The following is a 17781-nucleotide window of genomic DNA, read 5'->3' as shown; positions in this document are numbered from 1 at the left end:
TAGCCATCACGGGTGGCCATGTTCTGGAGGGAGCTCCCTGGCCGCGTGGGGGACCTGTCCCTGTGGAGGACTGACAGCAGGAAGACCAACAGTAAGTCTGGTGATGGCCCCGGGGAGGTGACGGCGGCTGGCCCGGGGGTGGTGGCAGGGGAGGCGGAGAAAGGGGCCAATTTGGGAAAGATTTTGGTGCAAATGGAAGATTTTCTCAGGACTTGGATGTTGGACTAGGAGGGAAGGGGATGAGGAGAGACTCCTGGCTTTTGGCTCCAGGAACTGAGTGGATGGGGGGTCACTGCCGAGATGGAGCAGCCTGGGGAAGGAAGTGGTTGGAGAGGGAAAGTCAAGAACTGTGTTTTGGACAGGCTGAAGTTGAGCTTCCTCTGGCACATCCAAGTGGAGATGACGAGTGGGCCGCTGGGTGTGAGGGCAGAAGTAAAGATTTCATTTGGGAGCATGGTTCATACATGGCTGTTCAACCGTGATGTGGAGCAGGGAGGGTGGAGCTCAGTGGAGGAGCACGTGCCTGGCATGCGCGAGGTCCTGGGTTCCGTCCTCAGTGCTCTATTTAAAGAAAACAAACAGGAGCGGAAGTTGTTTCACGAGGAGGTGGCCCCTCATGTCACATGCTGCTGGGAGGTTGGGCCCCAGGCCAGAGAAGTGCCCGCTGGCCTGGTCGTCTCGGCAGGAGTGGTAGGAGGGACACCCGGATGAAGGAGCTGGGAGGGTGAGCGGGGAGTGAGGTCGTGCAGACAGTGGGTGAGACATCCCTGTAAGCAGTCTGCTGAGCAGTGAAGCAGATAAACGGGCCGCAGCCGGAGGGGAGGTGGCCTTGAAGGGGCAGTAAGGTGTGGGCGATGCACTGAATCAACAGAAAGTTCGCAGCTAATCTTGTCCCCCCAGCTGCCACGGTCATCGTAATTAACCTGAAATACGACGTCCCCCAGAGGGCGTATGTTTTTACCCATTGTTTTTGCTTTTCTGACAACCCCTTTATATTGACTTGGTTCATCAGCCTGAGAGCTGTAATAGCCGTTTCCAACCCAGCTGTTTCCATCCCTCTGATCAACAAGCCCCCGTCCCCCTTTCGCCTCTAAGCAAGGACTCCACTCAGGTGTTCGTTGTTCCTCTGTCCTCCAGTGACACCCAAGGCCTGTGGGAGCACGCCTGGAGCAAAAGCCATGTTCATTTAACGTGTCTAATGAATCCTTGTAAGGAAAGTGGTTTCCTCCTTCCCCTGATGACTTCCTTCCCAAAGCGAAATAAAGATGAGCCAGGCTGCGCGGGCAGCGCCCACTTCCAAAATAAACAGCGGTACAAAAATCAGCCCGAACAATAGTGCAGTTAAGCAGCTGCGTAGTCATCCCTCCAAACCAGGTTGGCTGCTAGGGAGCCTGAGGGTCCTCATCTGCCCTGGTGGGTGTCACGGTGAGGGTGGCCAGGGAGAAGGGGCTCAGGCCAGGAGGGGGTCCGTGGTTAGCCGTACGCTGGCTTTGCAGTTTGCCGTTCCTGGGTGGCTTCCAGCGCCACGTGTGGACTTGGACTTAAGCAGCCACTCGGCTTCCCTGAGCGTGTGGCCCGTGTAAACGGTGGCCGCAGCACGCAGCATCGTTTGGGAGAGTGCCTGGCACGTGGTCGGTGCTTAACAAGTGGCAGCGAGTGTTCTTTATCACCTCATCTTACCGGTGCCATCAGCCCAGCCACTCGGCGCCTTGCTGGTGGAGTCGCTGGTCGCTGGATACGTTCTGCCTCTCCTACGCACCTTGAGTTTATGCTAAAGAGGCATCCCGGGCTGCTGCGTGCGTCCCGGGCTGCTGTGTGCGTCCCGGGCTGCCGCGTGCGTCCCAGGCTGCTGCGTGGTGCGTCTCGGGCTGCTGCGTCACAGACTGCTTCATTACCTGATGCTGCACTGCGAGGTCCTGGGTGACAGGACACTGCACAAGGTCGATGGGGAGGGGTTTTCTTGTATTCAGGGTAAAAGGTGGTGGACTTAGTTGACGCCAGGTACTATTCTAACTCATGTAACACTCAGAACACCCCTACGAAGCAGGTGTTCATTCATAATTAACTAATCAACATTAGTTATCTACTTAATTGTTAGTTAATTAGCCTTCTACAAATTCATCATAATGCTGATGAATAATTAACCCTGAAGAAGCGAATGAAGCACAGAGAGGTCAAGTCACTAGCTCGAGGATGCAGAGCTGGGAGGCAGCAGGGCTGGGACCTGAACCCAGGCAGTCTGACTCTTGATCACTGCCCTCCACCTTTAACTGACCTGAATTCCTGGAAACACATCTCCACCATCACTGTCCCTATAAACACCTGCTGGAGAATATTGAGGAAGTTCCAGGAGCTGGGAAAGGCCAGTGTGGCTGAAGCAGACTGAGTGAGGAGGCCAGGTGGTCAGAGCTGAGCTTCGAGGAGTCCCGGGGGCAGATCACAAAGGACAGCTTTAAGGATTTGGCTTCTGTACTGAGTGACCTGTTCAGGGGCGGGGACTACAGCTGGAGACCAGGTGCCTGTCTACATTCTAGGGTGGGAAGGCAGACATTGGGCAAGTGAAATGTGTAGTATATTAGATGGTGGTAAGTATTCTGGGCCAAAATAAAGCAAGGCAGTGAATAAGGATGCTGAGGAAGGGAGAAGTTACAGTTTTACTTATGGCTTCACTGAGAAGGTGGTATTTGAGCAAAGACTGGAATTTGAGAGAACAAGCTCTTCCAGTATTGGGGGGAAGGGTGTGACTGGCAGAGGGAATAGCATGTGCAAAGGCCCTGAGGTGCCTGGCCTTTGGAAAGATAAAGCCCAGGGTGGAGAGCAGAGTGGGATAGGCAGACAGTGGTAGAGGGATGTTGGGAGGAAGGAGGAGGCAGGACTTGCAGCCTCATCACTGCAGCTTTACTCGGGTGGTGAGGGTCACTGAGGGGTTCCGAACAGAGAAAGAACGTGACCCACCTTCTGGGTGCAGAGATCTCTCAGGCTGCTGGCTGCCAGGGGTTGGGATTCATGGGTTCATGTGGGTATCTGGCCGGTTCTGAGCAGTAGAAGCTGTCTAGCGTGTTCTGGAAAGGTGTTCCTTCCTGACGTGACGTAGGAGAAAGGCGCCCCCCTCACAGTCTTTGGTTCCTAAGGGACGTCATGTGAAGCAGTGAGCAGCGTCTGGAGCAGGGAACACCCTGCAGGCTTCCCAAGCGCTCAGGGCTGGCCTCACACCCGCAGCCCCACAGACCCGGCCCAGTGCGTCCTCTGGGTGAGGACTGGAGGAATCCTGGCGCCATGCTGTTCCGGGGCCTGGAAGACCCTTCCACCCGCAGCTCCCTGGTCTCTGCTTCAGTGCCGTCTCCTCGGTGGGGCTCCAGCTCCTTCACTGGATCCTGCCGGCCTCTGCCGCACCCACAGCCCCATCCCCCAGCCCCCTGCTGTGTTTTCCTCCGTGGCATTCAGGACCACCCCACGCACTACGCGTGGCTTAGTGCGCGGCTGCATCTGGCTCTCCCCTCGGACATAAACTCCGGGCGTTGGGCTTGTTTGTTTTTGTTTCCTCACTGACGCCTTTGTAACCCAGGGTGGCGAGGGGCACGAGACAGGTGCTTGGTAATTACTGCTGAGTGAGTGAGTGAGTGTTCACGGCAGCGGCAGGCGGACACTTCATTGTCGGGTCGGCGGTGGGAGGGGAGTGGCGGCCAGCCCTGTAAGCTGGAGGTGGCTGCGTGCCGGCTTGAGTGGCCCAGCGGAAGCTCCCTGCTGCCGCCTGCTGTGGTCTGGCCTGCCGGCTCGCTCACGCCCTTTCTCACCTGCTCCCACAGTTAGGACGTCCGTTCAGGGAGGCCGAGTCCTGCTGCTCTGTGTGTCCAGGCTCTTGGCACGTGGTAGGCGCCCAGTAAATACTGGTTGGATGAATAAACATAAAGAAGGAGAAAACTGACGAGGAAATGGAACAGATCCCTCTCTGGAACTAAAAGCCTTGCACAGGTGGTCCACCTGCCCTCCGACAATCCATGAACGTTGGTGGGGAACAAGCAACATGACTTAACTCTGGTGCTCGTAAGACGAGGCCTGATACTGACAGAAGTAACGCCCTCTGAGTCGGTGAGCAGTGTTTGTGCAAGAGTTTCCAGAGCCACTGAGCGCTTGGAGAGCTCCTGACACCTTCCGAGGCGCTGGTGGCTGGCTGTCTTCGTGGCGCGTCCCGGCCTTGTGCCTTGTGCCTTGTGCCGCTGGCCTGGGAGTCACGGTGGGTTGGTGGTGGGCAGGGGGGCCGGTCTGTCCTAAGAGATCGTTAGGAATTGCCAGACCTGTGGCGCGGGGGTAGCTCAGTGGCGGAGCACATGCTTAGCATGCACGAGGTCCTGGGTTTCATCCCCCAGTGCCTCCATTAAAAAGAAAGTTGCTGCACCCAGATGGGGCATCACAGCTCTGCAGGGCCAGGAGAAGCATGGTCAGGACTGGCCCTTGGAGGTGCGGGGGCTGCAGCAGCAGAGAACCCCTCTCCCACCTGGGATGGTGAGACACGCTCAGGCCAGGAAGGCTGGGTGCTGGCGAGGGTGCAGGCGGCTGTGTGGGGGCTGTTTCTGTCGCCTGTCTGGCCCACAGACAGACACTAATGACCCATTCCGGCCCCAACGTGGGCAAGTTACAGTGATGGACAGACACGCCCATTTCCACATGTCGTGGGATTTTGTTCGTGCTTTGAGGGAGAGGGGTCTGTCTTCCCAGGATCCCGGGTTCTGGTGAGGGTTTCCATGGCAACAGGGAAACCAGCACGTGTCTGCTTTTGGGGCAGGGTACCTGCAGCTTCCCAGAGAACAGACAGTAGAGGGGACTGTGTGGTGGTTCAGCTCAGACTGGAGGCGAGGCCAGCACGTGATGTCACTGCACACATGACACGTGCAGCGTGGGACGGCAGGAAGACTTCACTTTTTCAGTGCAGACAAGTCGCAGAAATCTGTGACCTGATACCTGAGAGCTTCCTCGTCTGCAGTTGAAATTGTTCAGCTCCAAATCTCTCCCAGAAGGAAGAAACTTCTGGTGCCAGAGGGTGGAGTGGACTTGAGGAAGATGGTGAAAAGAATAGAATTTACCTCCCTACCCTCCTCCCTTATCTCCCCATGCCCCCTTCCCCAATCTGGGGATGAAAATAATAAAATTTTAAAGTCGTAAATAATAACAGTAAATCAACAACACATTGAGGCCAAGGAGGAAGGTGTGCTAGGGCCCCTCCCTGGCATGGCAAGGTGCCTCCTATCTTCACAGGTCCCGTGAAGGAGGGGCTGGGTCCACCGTGGGGACTGCGGTAAACTGGAGGCGTGTGCTTGTGGCTCCGCCTCTGCCAGCCCCTCCAGTGGGACACGCCTTCTCTCTTTTTTTTTTAAGAAATCTGGACTTTGATGTAAAAGATCACAGTTATAAAACGTTGATCACTAAGTCACATTGGGCATGTATCTTGTTACAGAAAAGAAAGAGGGAGGGAGGGAGGGAGGGAGAAAGATAAATCCAGGTGTTGTGGACCTGGCTCTCCAGGAAGTGCTCCAGGTGGTGGAAGTCCCCCCCACCCGCACCTTTTTCTGTGTGGTGTCCTTTCTCGTGTTTCCTCGCCTCGGGGGCTCACAGGGTCACGACAGGGCTGTGGTGGTCCCGGCTGTCCTCTGGTGCTCACTGGTGGGTTCTCCTGGAGGGTGACTTTGGGTGGGTGAGAAGTCATCAGAGACGAGGAGAAGATGCTGGAGTTAGAGAAAGGGTCCAGCCCTGGGCCTCCCTGCCTCAGTGGGACCTTTGGGGAGGGACCAGTTGAGGGGTCATTTGGACCTGCGGGGCTGAGCACTGTTCTTCACGTGAGTCAGCAGACAGGACTGAAGCCCGAGATTCAAAGGCTCCACTGGGGACTTAGATTTGAATCCTACATGGCCGCTTACCATGTGGGGCAAACAAGGAAAACTGTGTCAGTTTTCCCATCTGTAGAATGGGGCTGGTTATAGCATCTCCCTCCTATGATGATTGCGAGGATGACATTACTTACGTGGTGGTGAAAAGCTCAGAACGATAGCCCTGTGCAGGGAAAGATCCGTCAATCTTGGCTGGTACTTGCAGAAGACCTGGGGGAGAACAGAAAGAGGAGAGCAGTTTTCAAAACAGGAAGAAGAGGAATTCATCTCTGCAGGAGACCCAGTTGTGCTCACGTGCTCCTGGCATGTAAAACATAAAAAGTGAAAACTGAGGGAGAAAGGCTTGTGGGTGGGAGGGTTTCTCCGGCTCTCCCTGCAGCCCCTGGGAGGAGCCGGGAAGGCGGGTGGTGAGTCAGAGCGGGTTGCTGGCCGCGGGGACCCGGGATACCGCTCCCTGCGGGGCACCAGGCTGACCCACCTGTCCTCCCCCCGCAGCACATGCGAGAGGCTGCGGAACGGCGGCAGCAGCTGGAATTGGAGCATGAACAAGCCTTGGCTGTCCTCAGCGCCAAGCAGCAGGAGATCGACCTTCTGCAGAAGGTGAGCTGGTGGGCCTGGGCCTGGGGCTGGGGGGAGGTGGGCAGCGGCAGTGGGCAGGGGACCAGAGGTGGGAGCCGGCTAGTTGCTCCCCCGAGCCCTCTCTTGCAGGCTTGAGAGCGTCCCCCTCCCGTTCCTGGCGTGGGAGGATTCTGAGTCACGTGTGCCGCCCCGTGTCTCTAGTTGACCCTAAGTTGACGCGTGTTCAGGTTCCAAACTGCAAAATCAAACGAAAAGCTCTAACAGTTGGTGCTGGCGAGACTGCAGGGAAAACGACAGGCCTGGGGTTGCTGACAGGGATGTGACTCACTTCAGCTTTGGGGGCCAGCAACCCGACAGCGTCAGTTAGAATTAAAATCCAGGTGTATGCGGACCCTGTGACCTTCCACTCTGAGAATACGCCCTGTGAGAAACACAGGGGCCGGTTCAAAAGGTGTTGGCGGCGCTGCTGTGTGGGGCTCGGCAGTGGGGCTCAGTCGGATGCCCATCTGAGGGCGTGGCTGTGTCAGCTGTGGTGCATCATGCCCCAGGCCAGCACGACAGTATTAGAAGGGATAGTTCGGGTTTCCATCTGCTACCTCAGGGAGATTTGCATGGTGTGCTATTAAATGAGCAAATTGAGTTTTAGGGCAATAAGTATAGCCTGAGCTCTTGAACAGAGGATGAGAGAGGGACCACCAGGAGAAGAAAGAAAAGGCGAGAAAAGAGGGGAGGGAGAAGAAAGAGCAGAAACCGGAGGGGAGGAGGGGCGGAGGGGACCAGGCAGCTCAGAAGGCGCGTCCCCACGGCACCTGTGATAAGAAAGTTAACCCGGCCCCGTTCTTAGCCTTCAGCCTTGGTCCTCCTGCTTCTCTCCAAATAGGTATGAAGCTTTCATCTTTATGGCCAGGGGCTCGAGGTCTTTGTGTGTAGCGCCCATCCTACACATTTCCTTCCTGAAGCCTGGTGTCCCCCACTCACAGGAGGGCAGCCAGCCCTTCTCCAGCCAGAGCGCAGCCTGACTGTTAGTGCAGGTGCTGGTCCCAGCCCCTGCACCTGCTCAGGCTGGGAGGGGCTGCAGTCACTTTCTCCTCCACAGGGGACGGGGGAGGGGCCCTCCAGGTCTGTGATCTCAAATAAAGGACAGGACGTTGCCCCGCCTGGCTGGCGACAGGGATCCGTCAGAGTGGCTTTTCTCCTCCCGAGTTTATTGGCAGAGCGGGCAGCATCAGGCCAGTAACTCCTGAGGCTGTTTCTCTGATCGTGTACGGCAGCCTTGTATTAGGGCTGGGTTTCACTGGGCCGGCGCAGTGCATCTGCCACAGTCCTCTTCACCCGTCATGAGAAGTTGGCTGGCACGCTGAGAGGCAGTATTTCATTAGCTGCTATCCAGAAAGGATATTGCCAGGACGCAGACAGCGGCATTACTCTTATCTGCTCCCGCCATGCGGGGCGAGGGGGGCCTTCCGGCGCCTGGGAGACGCCTGCCTGGTACCTGCACCCCTGGAAGCCCCGTCCCCAGGCTGGGAGCATCCAGGCCAGATAAAAAGCCAGCAGAAGTACAAACATCGTCCAGCAAGGGCGACCGGTCGTTTTTCTCAGCAGAGCATCCTCCGAGGCAGGGTTTCACTTACTAAGTCCTGACGCTGAGGGAAGTGCTCCAGAGCCGAGTCCATTCTTCAGCTCCTGCAGTGCCTCCTGGGCCTCATCCGGCGTCCTCTGCTCCTTTCCCCCGGATTCAGCCTTGTCCCTGTTTTGTTTTTTGAATATAGATTACCATTATTGAAGTCTAGTCAGTTTCCAGTGTGTCCGTCTCTGGGGCACAGCACAGTGCTTCAGTCATACGTGAACATGCGTATATTCATTTCATGTTCTTTTCCACCACAAGTGACTGCAAGATACCGAATATAGTTTCCTGTGCTCTGCAGCATGAACTTGTTGTTTGTCTGTTTTATAAACAGCAGTTGGTGTCTGCAGATCTCAGACTCCCAGCTTGTGCCTTCCCGCCCTCTTCCCCTCCCCGGAAACCGTAAGCTTGTTTCTGTGCCTGAGAGTCTGTTCGGACACGTTGATGCTTCATCGGCGGGGAGCAGAGGAAGGGAGCTGACGAAGTGCACGTGTGCCCGCTCCATGGCTTCTCAGAGCCCTGGTTCTTGTACAAAGTGTTAGACAGGCTGAGCCTCGAGTGGAGCGGGGCTGCTGAGTTCTTTCCGGGGTTCCTGTCTCTGATTCCTAGCAGGGACAGCCTCCGGGCTGCACTTGCTGTTGGGATCGCTCTCTCGCTCGCTCACTCATTCACACTTACACATTCGTGCACTCATGCGCGCACACTGACTCACGCGCACACACACGCACGCGCGCACGGCACGCACTCAGCAAGTATTGGCTGGCTGCCACCCCTGTGTCGGCCGCTCAGCCGTTGTTCAGGAGACTGGGAACGCGTGCTGGACAGGAGGAGACCACGGCCCTCCAGAGTGAGACTGAGTGAATAAGGGCGTGGAGGCGTCTCAGTGAGCGGCAGACACCGGTGTGCAAGTGCTCGTGTCCTGCGACGGGAGGACAAAGCCTGGCCCTGGTCCCCCTACCACGATAAAAGTCACCAGAGCTCTCTGAGCTCCAGTTTGATTCCCATGAGACAGCAGGGTGCGGTCTCTCTAAGGAGCAGCCTGTTCCCTCGGACTGCAGCTTGCTTTACCTCTTAGCCTGCTCCAGGGGGGCCCGCCTCCGTCTCACCAGGGCCGTGGTTCTTGTTAAGTCACCTGTGTGTGGACTCCGTTCTCAGTGGTCAGTGCCCTGTCCTCAGCCTCTCGGACCCAGCGGCACAGTTTTAGGTGGTCAGTCTCCCCATCCTCCAGGCTTCCAGGACCGCACCCTCTCAGTTTTCCTCCTTCCACCACCGTGCCCCCTTAACATCCTAGGTGCTCCCCAAGGCTCGTCCACAAACCACACCTCTTCTTGATCTGCACCCGTCCCCTCTGTGGTCTCTGGTCCCTTGGGTATAGGTACCACCTGGGCGCCGGCTCCCAGACTTAGATCTCCAAGTCAGAGTCTGCCTCTGAACCCTACTTCTTCTATCCAGCCTTCCCTGAGACATCCCGCTGGGATGATCTGAAGCATGATGTCCCAAGTTGAATTCCGGTCCAGCCTCCGCAGGCCCGCTCATCACGTGTCATGCCTGGCTCTCTGTTTGTGCAGCCTCTTTTTCCCCGGAGGTGACTGCCTCTTTCTGTGTGTTTGGTCTGTTCTCTGTGCACCCGTCACCTCCTTCTTCCCAGACTTTCTGCCAAAGCTGTAAACCCCTCCCAGGATGCCCATACTCTCCAAGGGAGGCGTTAATTCCATTGTCCTGGATCCTCGTGCCTGGAGTCCGGGCTGGATGCTCGTAAGGGCGAAGTGGAGCTGGGCCTGGAGATTCCGTTCACCACCCTGGGAATTCCTGACTTCCTTTTACACCAGGAGCCTCTGCTTCCTGGACCCCCAATACTCCTTTTCGTGACGTACAGCTTGTGTGTAGGGAAGCCAGGGGTATATTTTCCCCTGAGATGTAGGTGGATTTTTGCCACGTTTTCCAGTACTTGGAGGTGCCTTTGTGGTTGTAGCCTCCGCTCCAAACCTGGCCACCCTACGGGAGGTCTGGGCACTCAGCCAGCAGATGTTAGGGACGTGGAACCCAGTATCTTCCCCTGGGTGCCTCTCCGTCCTGGGACGCTCTGGCTTGTCCCTCTTTCCAGTGTGGTGGTTGGGAGAGGCAAGTGAAAGCACGTGTTGAATTAGAGATGGGTGGGTGCTCAGCTGCCCGAGGCAATTCTAATGAGAATCGAGGGAGATAAGGCCTTCCACCTGTCCTCCTCTCTGGTGGCTCGGTGGAGGCACAGCTCAGGAACGCAGAAGTCCAAGTAGAATGAGTCCCACCCGTGAGGACTTCTCCGTGGGACACCTGCTTCACAGAGACCAGGGAGCCAAGCGCGCAGCCGAGACGCCTCACGTTCACGCATTCATTCAGCAAACAGTTCTTGAGGGTCGCGTGTCAGCAGTGTTCCAAGGGCTGACAGCCCAGCAGCGGCGAGCAAGACTGAGCCTGGGCTGTGACAGTGACAGTAGTGACAAGCTACACCGTGACTGTTCCTCGTGTGGCAGGCTCTGGGCCCAGGGCCTCAGATGCACGTGTCACCTTCTGTAACCCCTGCCTGCCTCTGCCTCCTCCTCTCCTGTCGCCCTGCCTGCCCTCAGCCCTGGCCTCCTCTCCACCCCCAGACCGCCCCCTTCTCAGGTCTTCGCCCACAATGGCTGGTCCCCAGATAGTGGCAGAACTGGCTTGTTTTTGTCATTAATGTCTCCCCACAGCCTCCCTGCCTGAATGGACTCCACCCCTTGTCCCGGCGCTCTCTGCTCTGCCACCTCACCCCATTGATTTACCTGTCTGCCTGTCATCTGCCTCCAGAGTGGAGTGTCTGCACTCCTAGAGCACAGCCTGACACGCAGCAGTTGCTCAGCAGGTGATGCTCGGGAACGTTGAATGAATGAATGAATGAGCGATCCAGGAAGAGTCCATCAGTGGATGTAGTTCATGGTCATGTAGTACTGCAGAGATTCTCAGGAACTTTGAATGAGTGAGTGAATCAATGAGTGAATGTATAAACGGAGATGCTCTTGTGTGAATGAATGGGAGATTTAGTAAGGTTGCATCAGTGGAGGTAGTTCATGGTCATCACATTATCAGGATGCTCAGGAACTCTGAATGAATGAATGAACGGGGAGAGCCAGTAAGATCCCACCAGCTGAGGCAGTGCGTGGTTGCGGACCGTTACCGAGGTAACTGACGAGAAGTCCTGGGCGGCCCTCCGTAAGCGTGAGTGGCGGTGTCAGTCCGCCCCCGCTGTAGCCTGTGGGGTGCGGGTCCCCTACAGATGCGGGGCCTGGGGTTAGAGAGCGTACTTCTGGGCCCCTAGGGGCTGGGCTCCAGAACCCTGATGTCTCCCTGGGTAAATGGTGACCGGGGTCCAGCGGCGCTGGTTGCTTCCCCTTCCCAGCGTCCTGTGCAGAGGGCGTCCTTGACTTACTACAAGTAGCAGCTGTAATAACCCAGATGTACGAGCAGAAGGGTTTTCCCATATTTAAAGTTCACCTGCAGACCTGACCGACGTCACTGGTGTTTAAAATTCCTCTCCCAGTTGGGGAACGACTGCTCCCAGTTTTAAGGGCATTCCTGACACATGCGATGCTGAGAGAATTTGGACTCACCCTGCAGTTCATAAAAATGCTTTGCCTCCGTTTGAAGTGCTCCCCTTGGGGGTGTTGGGTTTAGCTGTCGTGCGTGGATGGCAGGGAGATCACGGGCTGGCGCTCTGGTTCATTCAGTGTCTCGGTTGCTCCTGTGACGCACTCCTGGAGTCCTGGCCCACGTTCACGGCTCCCTCAGCTCTGTGGACCTCAGGGACCCTGGTGTGAGAATCTGCACACAGTGCTCAGTCCAGCTCCGTGAATCTCGCTCACTTTTCTGCAAAGCTGATATTAACAGCACCCACGAATGACTGTTGCTCTACTCCATTCGAACCAGCGCCCATTGTCCCAACCCCGTCACCAAGGTGCTTGGGTGGCTCATTGTGAAGTGCCCGGTCTGCCTGAGCTGAATGTCCAGAGCGCAGGCAACAGGGAATCGACTGCCCCCTCTGCACGGCGCTGACCCACGCAAACAGTGTGTTTGCTGCCATGTCGGCCCCCTGGGCCTCCAGCCCCTGGGGGACAGGCTCCTCCTTCTGACGGCAGGAGTCGCGGTCCCTCTCAAGTTTCACTGTAGGAAACCGTGTCTAAGTGAAGGTCTCAGCTTCCCCACGCATTGGCAGCGGCTCCCAAAATGAGCCTCGCAAGAGCTGTTGCTTAGATTCTGCGAGAATTCGGGGCTGCCAATTTGAACTGTTAATTTTAACCAGCTATCCCGAGTGCCCAGATGGCCCAGCTTGCAAGTAGCCAGCAAAAACGAGCTCCTGACTTTTCACGCGGAGCCAGATCCCAGCTTGTCACGGCCAGCCTGGCCGTGTTACCACAGCCCACAGTGGAGTTCTTGGTGGTTCTTCACGCTGCCAGTGGAGAACTATCTTTGACTTGAGCGGCTCAGTCGCAGGGTTATTTATATAATCCCTGTGTGTTCTCTGGCTCTTTGCCGCCCCCCCCCCCCATTTTGTGATTTATTGTAGCTCCTGTGGGTTTTGCTTTGAAAGGAATGATTTCGAGCATTTGAAGACTGAGCTGAATTCAAGAATGGGCTAATTAATTTGCCGGGTTCTATTCATGTCCCAGCTCTTGAAAGCCTCATTGGAAATACGTGCGAATGAAATGCATATGAATGAACTCTATGGCAAACTCAGGCTGCTTTTCACTTTGCGTCTGTGCCGAGGAAGCCAAGCTCTTCCTTTCTTCCGTCCGACACATGGACGTTTGCATGTGAGATGTGGAAGCTGCTAAGACAGCTCTCACTGGTTTACTTAGGATGTTAATTTCGCTCCTGATTGTTCTCCAGGCACCTGGAGAAAACGTTCCTCCGGAAATGAGAGTTTTCCATGCAAATCTCAGTTTAATGCACGGACTCTTTATTGGAGGTCGGTGTTTTGAGAGGCAGCTGCCCTGCAGCATCAGGAGAACATCCTCGTTAACACTGAGTGTTTTTTAGCTTCCCGGGGCGTGTTTGTGAGGCCAGGGAGCCCAGGCGGACAGGACGCATCGGCACGGCGACGCGCTGCGGGCCTTCTCCTCTGTCTTCTGACGCCCTCCGCTCTCAGCGAACTTCGGTGTCTCCAGCTTTACAATGGGGGGTGTTGCGTCTTCAGCAGTTGATGGTTGTGCTCATTAGGACTCTTGGTTTTAAGTGACCAAAAAAACACAAAAAGAGAATTTTAGTTGCACATTCAGCTGAAAATCTGGCTTCAAATATGGCTGGATCCAGGGCCCAGACCAGGTGGTCTAATTAGTTTGGTCAGATGGAGTTGAATCTAGCACCTCCTAAATCCCATCCGACCTCCACTGCTCTCCTGCCTCTGCTCTCCTCTGCCTTGGCTTCGCTTCCAGTTTCCACGCAGAGGCCCTGGCTGCCCTAGGCTTGCCCCTCTTGGTGGCAAGATGGCTGCAGCTGCTCCAGACTCCCCTCCGCTCAGACTCAAGTCTCAGAGACAAGGCGCTCCCTTCCTCCCGAATTCCCAGACAAAGTCTTTTTGTTCTGACTGGACTGTGCACTCAGCTGTTAACCAATCACTGAGAGCCTAGAACCATTCTCATGCACTTAGTGGATCCCCAGCAGTCAGGGTCTCTTCCTGGGACACATTTCCAGATATTTACTGTCATCAGAGTGATAGAACTTCAGGGTCTGTGACGACAAGAAGTATTTATGCTGCATCTCAGTTTTGTGTGACCTCACCATTTGGCCCAGGCAGCAGCTGTCCTGCGAAATTTCTTCCATGAAACTCATAGTTTCTTATTCTGTGGAGCAGATGGCTTTGTGTCAGGTAACTTGAAGAATGCATCCCCCCCACCTCCACTACATCTGAGCCTCTGAGAGCCTGGCAGACACTCAGGACCCCTGGGACGGCCTCTCCTCAGGGCCTGGGCTATCTCAGCAGACCTTCAGTTATCCAGGGGTCAAGTTTGAGTGACTGCTTTTTCCCAAGCAGTCAAGGACATTTGAGAAGATGATGGCAGCCTGAGGCTTCGGGAAGCGTTATCTGGCTGTTCTGAGTTCAGCCACCTTGTGTGTGTGATGTGGCCCCTTCTCAAGAACGGCCTCAGGGCCTCCCAGCCTCCTGCACCAGTCGATCGCTCTTTGCCGGACTGGAGGAAAAACTTCCAGTTTTCACTAAGAGTGTCAAACCCAACCCAAATCCGTTCTGTCTTGCCCCAAGGGAGAAAAAAACGAGATCTGATTTAGAGCCTTACAGTTTAGAGGCTTTCTAGAGTACTGTGAACCAGCGACCCACACTCCCTGATAATTCAGGTACTAATCTCTGATTTCCTTCTCTTTTCCCCGCCTTTAAATGTTCACTCTTGTCTTTTTATCGTTAAAAAAAGGCTCAGGTTGAAGCTAAGAAAGAGCATGAAGGCGCAGTGCAGCTGCTAGAGGTAAGCGAACCTTTCTTTTTGGGGATGGGAGAGGCGGGGGCTCACGTCAATGCCTCGTAGAAGAAATCGCTCACCTTTACCGATTGCGCACCGGGTACCGGTTACCAGTGCTGTCCTCCCATCGTCCCGTGTCAGCACAAGCAGCCTTGTGTGTGTAGGTGCCATGATGATTCCCATGTTACGTGCCTGAAAGCCGGGCACAGAGGGGTTAAGCCGTTTTCCCGTGGCCACACAGCCAGCTCAGAGCTGCGAGTCTCAGATGGGGTCCTCGGCTGACTCCTCTTGGATGGAAAGCAGGGAGGGTGAGCCCTCTCACTCGCAGGGATGACTTCCTCCTGGAGGGAGGGAGGACGGGCGAATCTGAGGGGAGTACTTGTCCTGACGAAGCACCTGGTACCCGGGGAGGCGTTTGCAGGATCAGAGGGAGGGTGACCGAGGGAATCACAGCAGTGAACGCCATGCGAGGTGCTGCCACGGGCGTTGTCCCCACAAGCACGGTGTGAATGACCCTCCCTAGCCACCCAGAGGCCTTTCTCACTGGCCCTGATGGCAGGGGTTTGTCAGGGAAGCGGTGTCAAGTCCCAGCGGTGTGGGTGGCGTGGCAGGATGGCCCCTCTTCTGTCCCAGCTGGTGGCCGGATGCCAGCCTCCTCAGGAGCCAGGGGAACTCACGGAATCACCTGGGGGGGCCTTGGCCGTTCAATTCCTTATGCATAGTAAGTGTGCATTAAGAGTGTATCCGCTGAAGATCAAGGTCACCCGGTTACTGACCCCTTGCTACAGACACAGCAGCGGGGGAGGCTGCACAGCGTGGGGGCACCCCTGTGGGGCCGCCTCCCCTAGTCCCACTCCATCAAGAAAGGCCAGAAGGGCCTTTCCCCTGGTCCTGCCTTCTGCAGATACGGGAAGCACTTGTCCTATTTAAGATGACCTTGTCCCTCGTCCCCAGGGGAACACGACCACTTAAAACAAAATATACGCATCTCGTATATTGCCTTTTAAAATCTGTTCCTCCCGCAGGAAAAGGTTTCATCATTACCATCATCTGTATTAGAATTGATTTTTTTGAAAGCTTCCATTAGCTAATGAATACATGGAGGGCTGAGAGTGAGAAATAGCAGGTGGGAAAATATATAACCTGGGGGAGTGGAAGCAGAGCTCGCGGGGCCCATCCATCTCCCTGAAAAATCACGGCCTCCCTGGCCTGACTCACCCACTGCACTTTGATTTGCATAGTCTCGTGGCTGGAAGCGCAGTTTCTTTTTACTCCTTGCCCGAATCCCATTGGTTTGCTCCGCTGTGTTGTTTTAATCCACTTTCTGAGCTGCCGCTCCGTGACGGTCCCGCTGAAGTGGCGTCACCCGGTGCTGGGTGGCCGGGCATGCCCTGACACGTGGGGACAGGCAAAACGTGCTTTGGGTTGAAGAGCAGAGAAGGTGGTGCAGATGTGCTGAGACTCTGTCTTCTTCTGTCCCCAACACCTTCCTGTCCCTGCGTCTTGCTTTGCTCGCACCCAGAACACGCTGGACAGCATGCAGGTACTTCCGGGACGGACGTCTCCCCCCCCCCCCCCGTGTGCTCGGTGGTGCTTTCTCCGTGCTTGGACCAGCGGCGCGCCCCTGGGCCTGCTCGGACCCGCTCTTCTCCCGAAAATGGGCAGCTCAGCGAGGTTCTGAGCAAATGGCAGCTTCCCGATGCCGTTGTGGGGGACGAGGGCCAGGGGAGCCAAGCTGCTTGTGGGAGCTCCGCCCCAGGGAGATGCTTCAATCTAGGCCTTGGGGCCCGACGGTCTGTCCTCTGAAGGGATGAGCAGGCCCAGCGCAGCGCAGCCGGCTTCCGTTTTCTGCCAAGGCTGTAACTTTCAGGCTGGAAGAGTGTCTGTGACTTCCGATGACCACGGGGAGGAGAGATCGTTAGCACGGTTCTGCCCACCGTGGGGCCAGCCACGTGCTTGCGAGCCCAGATTCCAGGGGCTTGGTCATCGGAATGCAAACCTTGCACCTGAACGTCCCGCATTCCCGCCCCGTGTGGCTCCAGCGGGCCAGTGAGCCCCTCCTGCCTCCTCCAGCGGGCAGCGCCTGGGGAGGAAGGGAAACTGGGCTGTCCCTCCAAACAGGGTTTTGAGCCTCTTCCAAAACTCTGAGTTTGGCTGTGAGTTTGCAGAAAACCCGACAGCTTTCCTCATTGCTAGATGGGTGGTTCTCAAAGCGGGGTTCCTGGACCTGCAGTGTTGGCATCACTGGGGAGCTTGCTCCGAATGCAACTCCTCAGGATGAGCCCTGGGCCTGCGGAATCGGGAGCCTGGGGCTGGGGACAGAGGCCTGCGCTTTAACAGCCCTCCGGGCAGTCTGACGCAGCAGCTGTCGTTTAGGGAGTCTGCTAGGCTGGTTAAGGAAAGAAGCGTCTGAAGGAACGAGGCCCTGGGGAGTGCTGGCCGACCGTGGTCCAGCCCCTTCGTACCGGGACCTCCCGCCCGCTCGCCTTCACAGGAGTGTTAACTGAAAGCCGGCAGGGGGAGGCCCTGCCTGCTGGCCGCTCGCGCTGTCTGTAGCGGGCAGTGGTGTTTCCATTAGGAAGTTCATTTTCTGGGAGGCTGTGGTGCGCCCCACACGGCGGGCTGGTGACCCCCTTAGGTCAGATAGTCTGCGAGGCAGCACAGCCCACTTCCTGGCGCAGCCAGAGATAACAGAGAGTGACAGATAAGGTCGACCTCAGGAGACGTGTTCAGTAAAAACCCCCCAAAACACCCACATGCATGAATCTCGTTCTGCGGACGTTTCTCAGTCCCGTTTCCTGATGAGTGAGTGGCTGGGGTGTTTGGGGCTGAGGGGAGGGGAGGTGTCAGGACTCCCGAGGACTGATCTGGGCTCGCCTGGGGACTTCACCAAGACAGAAGTTAGGAGGCAGCTGAAGATGGAACTTTCCAGAATCAGGACGGAGAGCTCTGTTTGCAAACCTGAGAGCCTCAGAGCGCATGCTGTCCCAGAGCCTGGCAGGTGCCTAGCTCTTGGCGCTTTATGAAGGAGTCGGCTCAGCGTGTGCGGGGTTGTGCAGCACCAGCTACAGTGTGGACAGCGGCGCTCACCGAAGACTCCCTGCCGGCACCATGCGCAGGGCGCCCCTCCGAGACGTCCGGGAGATGAGGAACATGTGGTCTCGCTCGGCCTGGGTGACACCCGGGGAAGCTGAGGCGGGGTCAGGCGCAGAATCTGGCCCCA

General features: G+C 56.4%; 1 protein-coding gene across 6 annotated transcripts in view; it reads left to right on the top strand.

Annotated features, from left to right (window-relative positions):
- Positions 1-17781, top strand: part of RIMBP2 (RIMS binding protein 2) — a 220203-nt gene that overhangs the window by 157620 nt on the left and 44802 nt on the right. For all 6 annotated transcript variants that reach the window (XM_072953349.1, XM_072953352.1, XM_072953350.1 and 3 more), the window contains exons 5-6: positions 6378-6482; positions 14514-14564. In XM_072953349.1, the coding sequence (XP_072809450.1) occupies positions 6381-6482; positions 14514-14564 (153 nt within the window). In that variant the 5' untranslated portion in view covers positions 6378-6380. The remainder of the gene's footprint in view (positions 1-6377; positions 6483-14513; positions 14565-17781) is intronic.

The sequence above is a fragment of the Vicugna pacos genome, chromosome 32 (assembly GCF_048564905.1).
Source record: "Vicugna pacos chromosome 32, VicPac4, whole genome shotgun sequence".
Classification (NCBI taxonomy): Eukaryota; Metazoa; Chordata; class Mammalia; order Artiodactyla; family Camelidae; genus Vicugna; species Vicugna pacos.
This window is presented reverse-complemented; position numbering and strand designations above follow the sequence as displayed.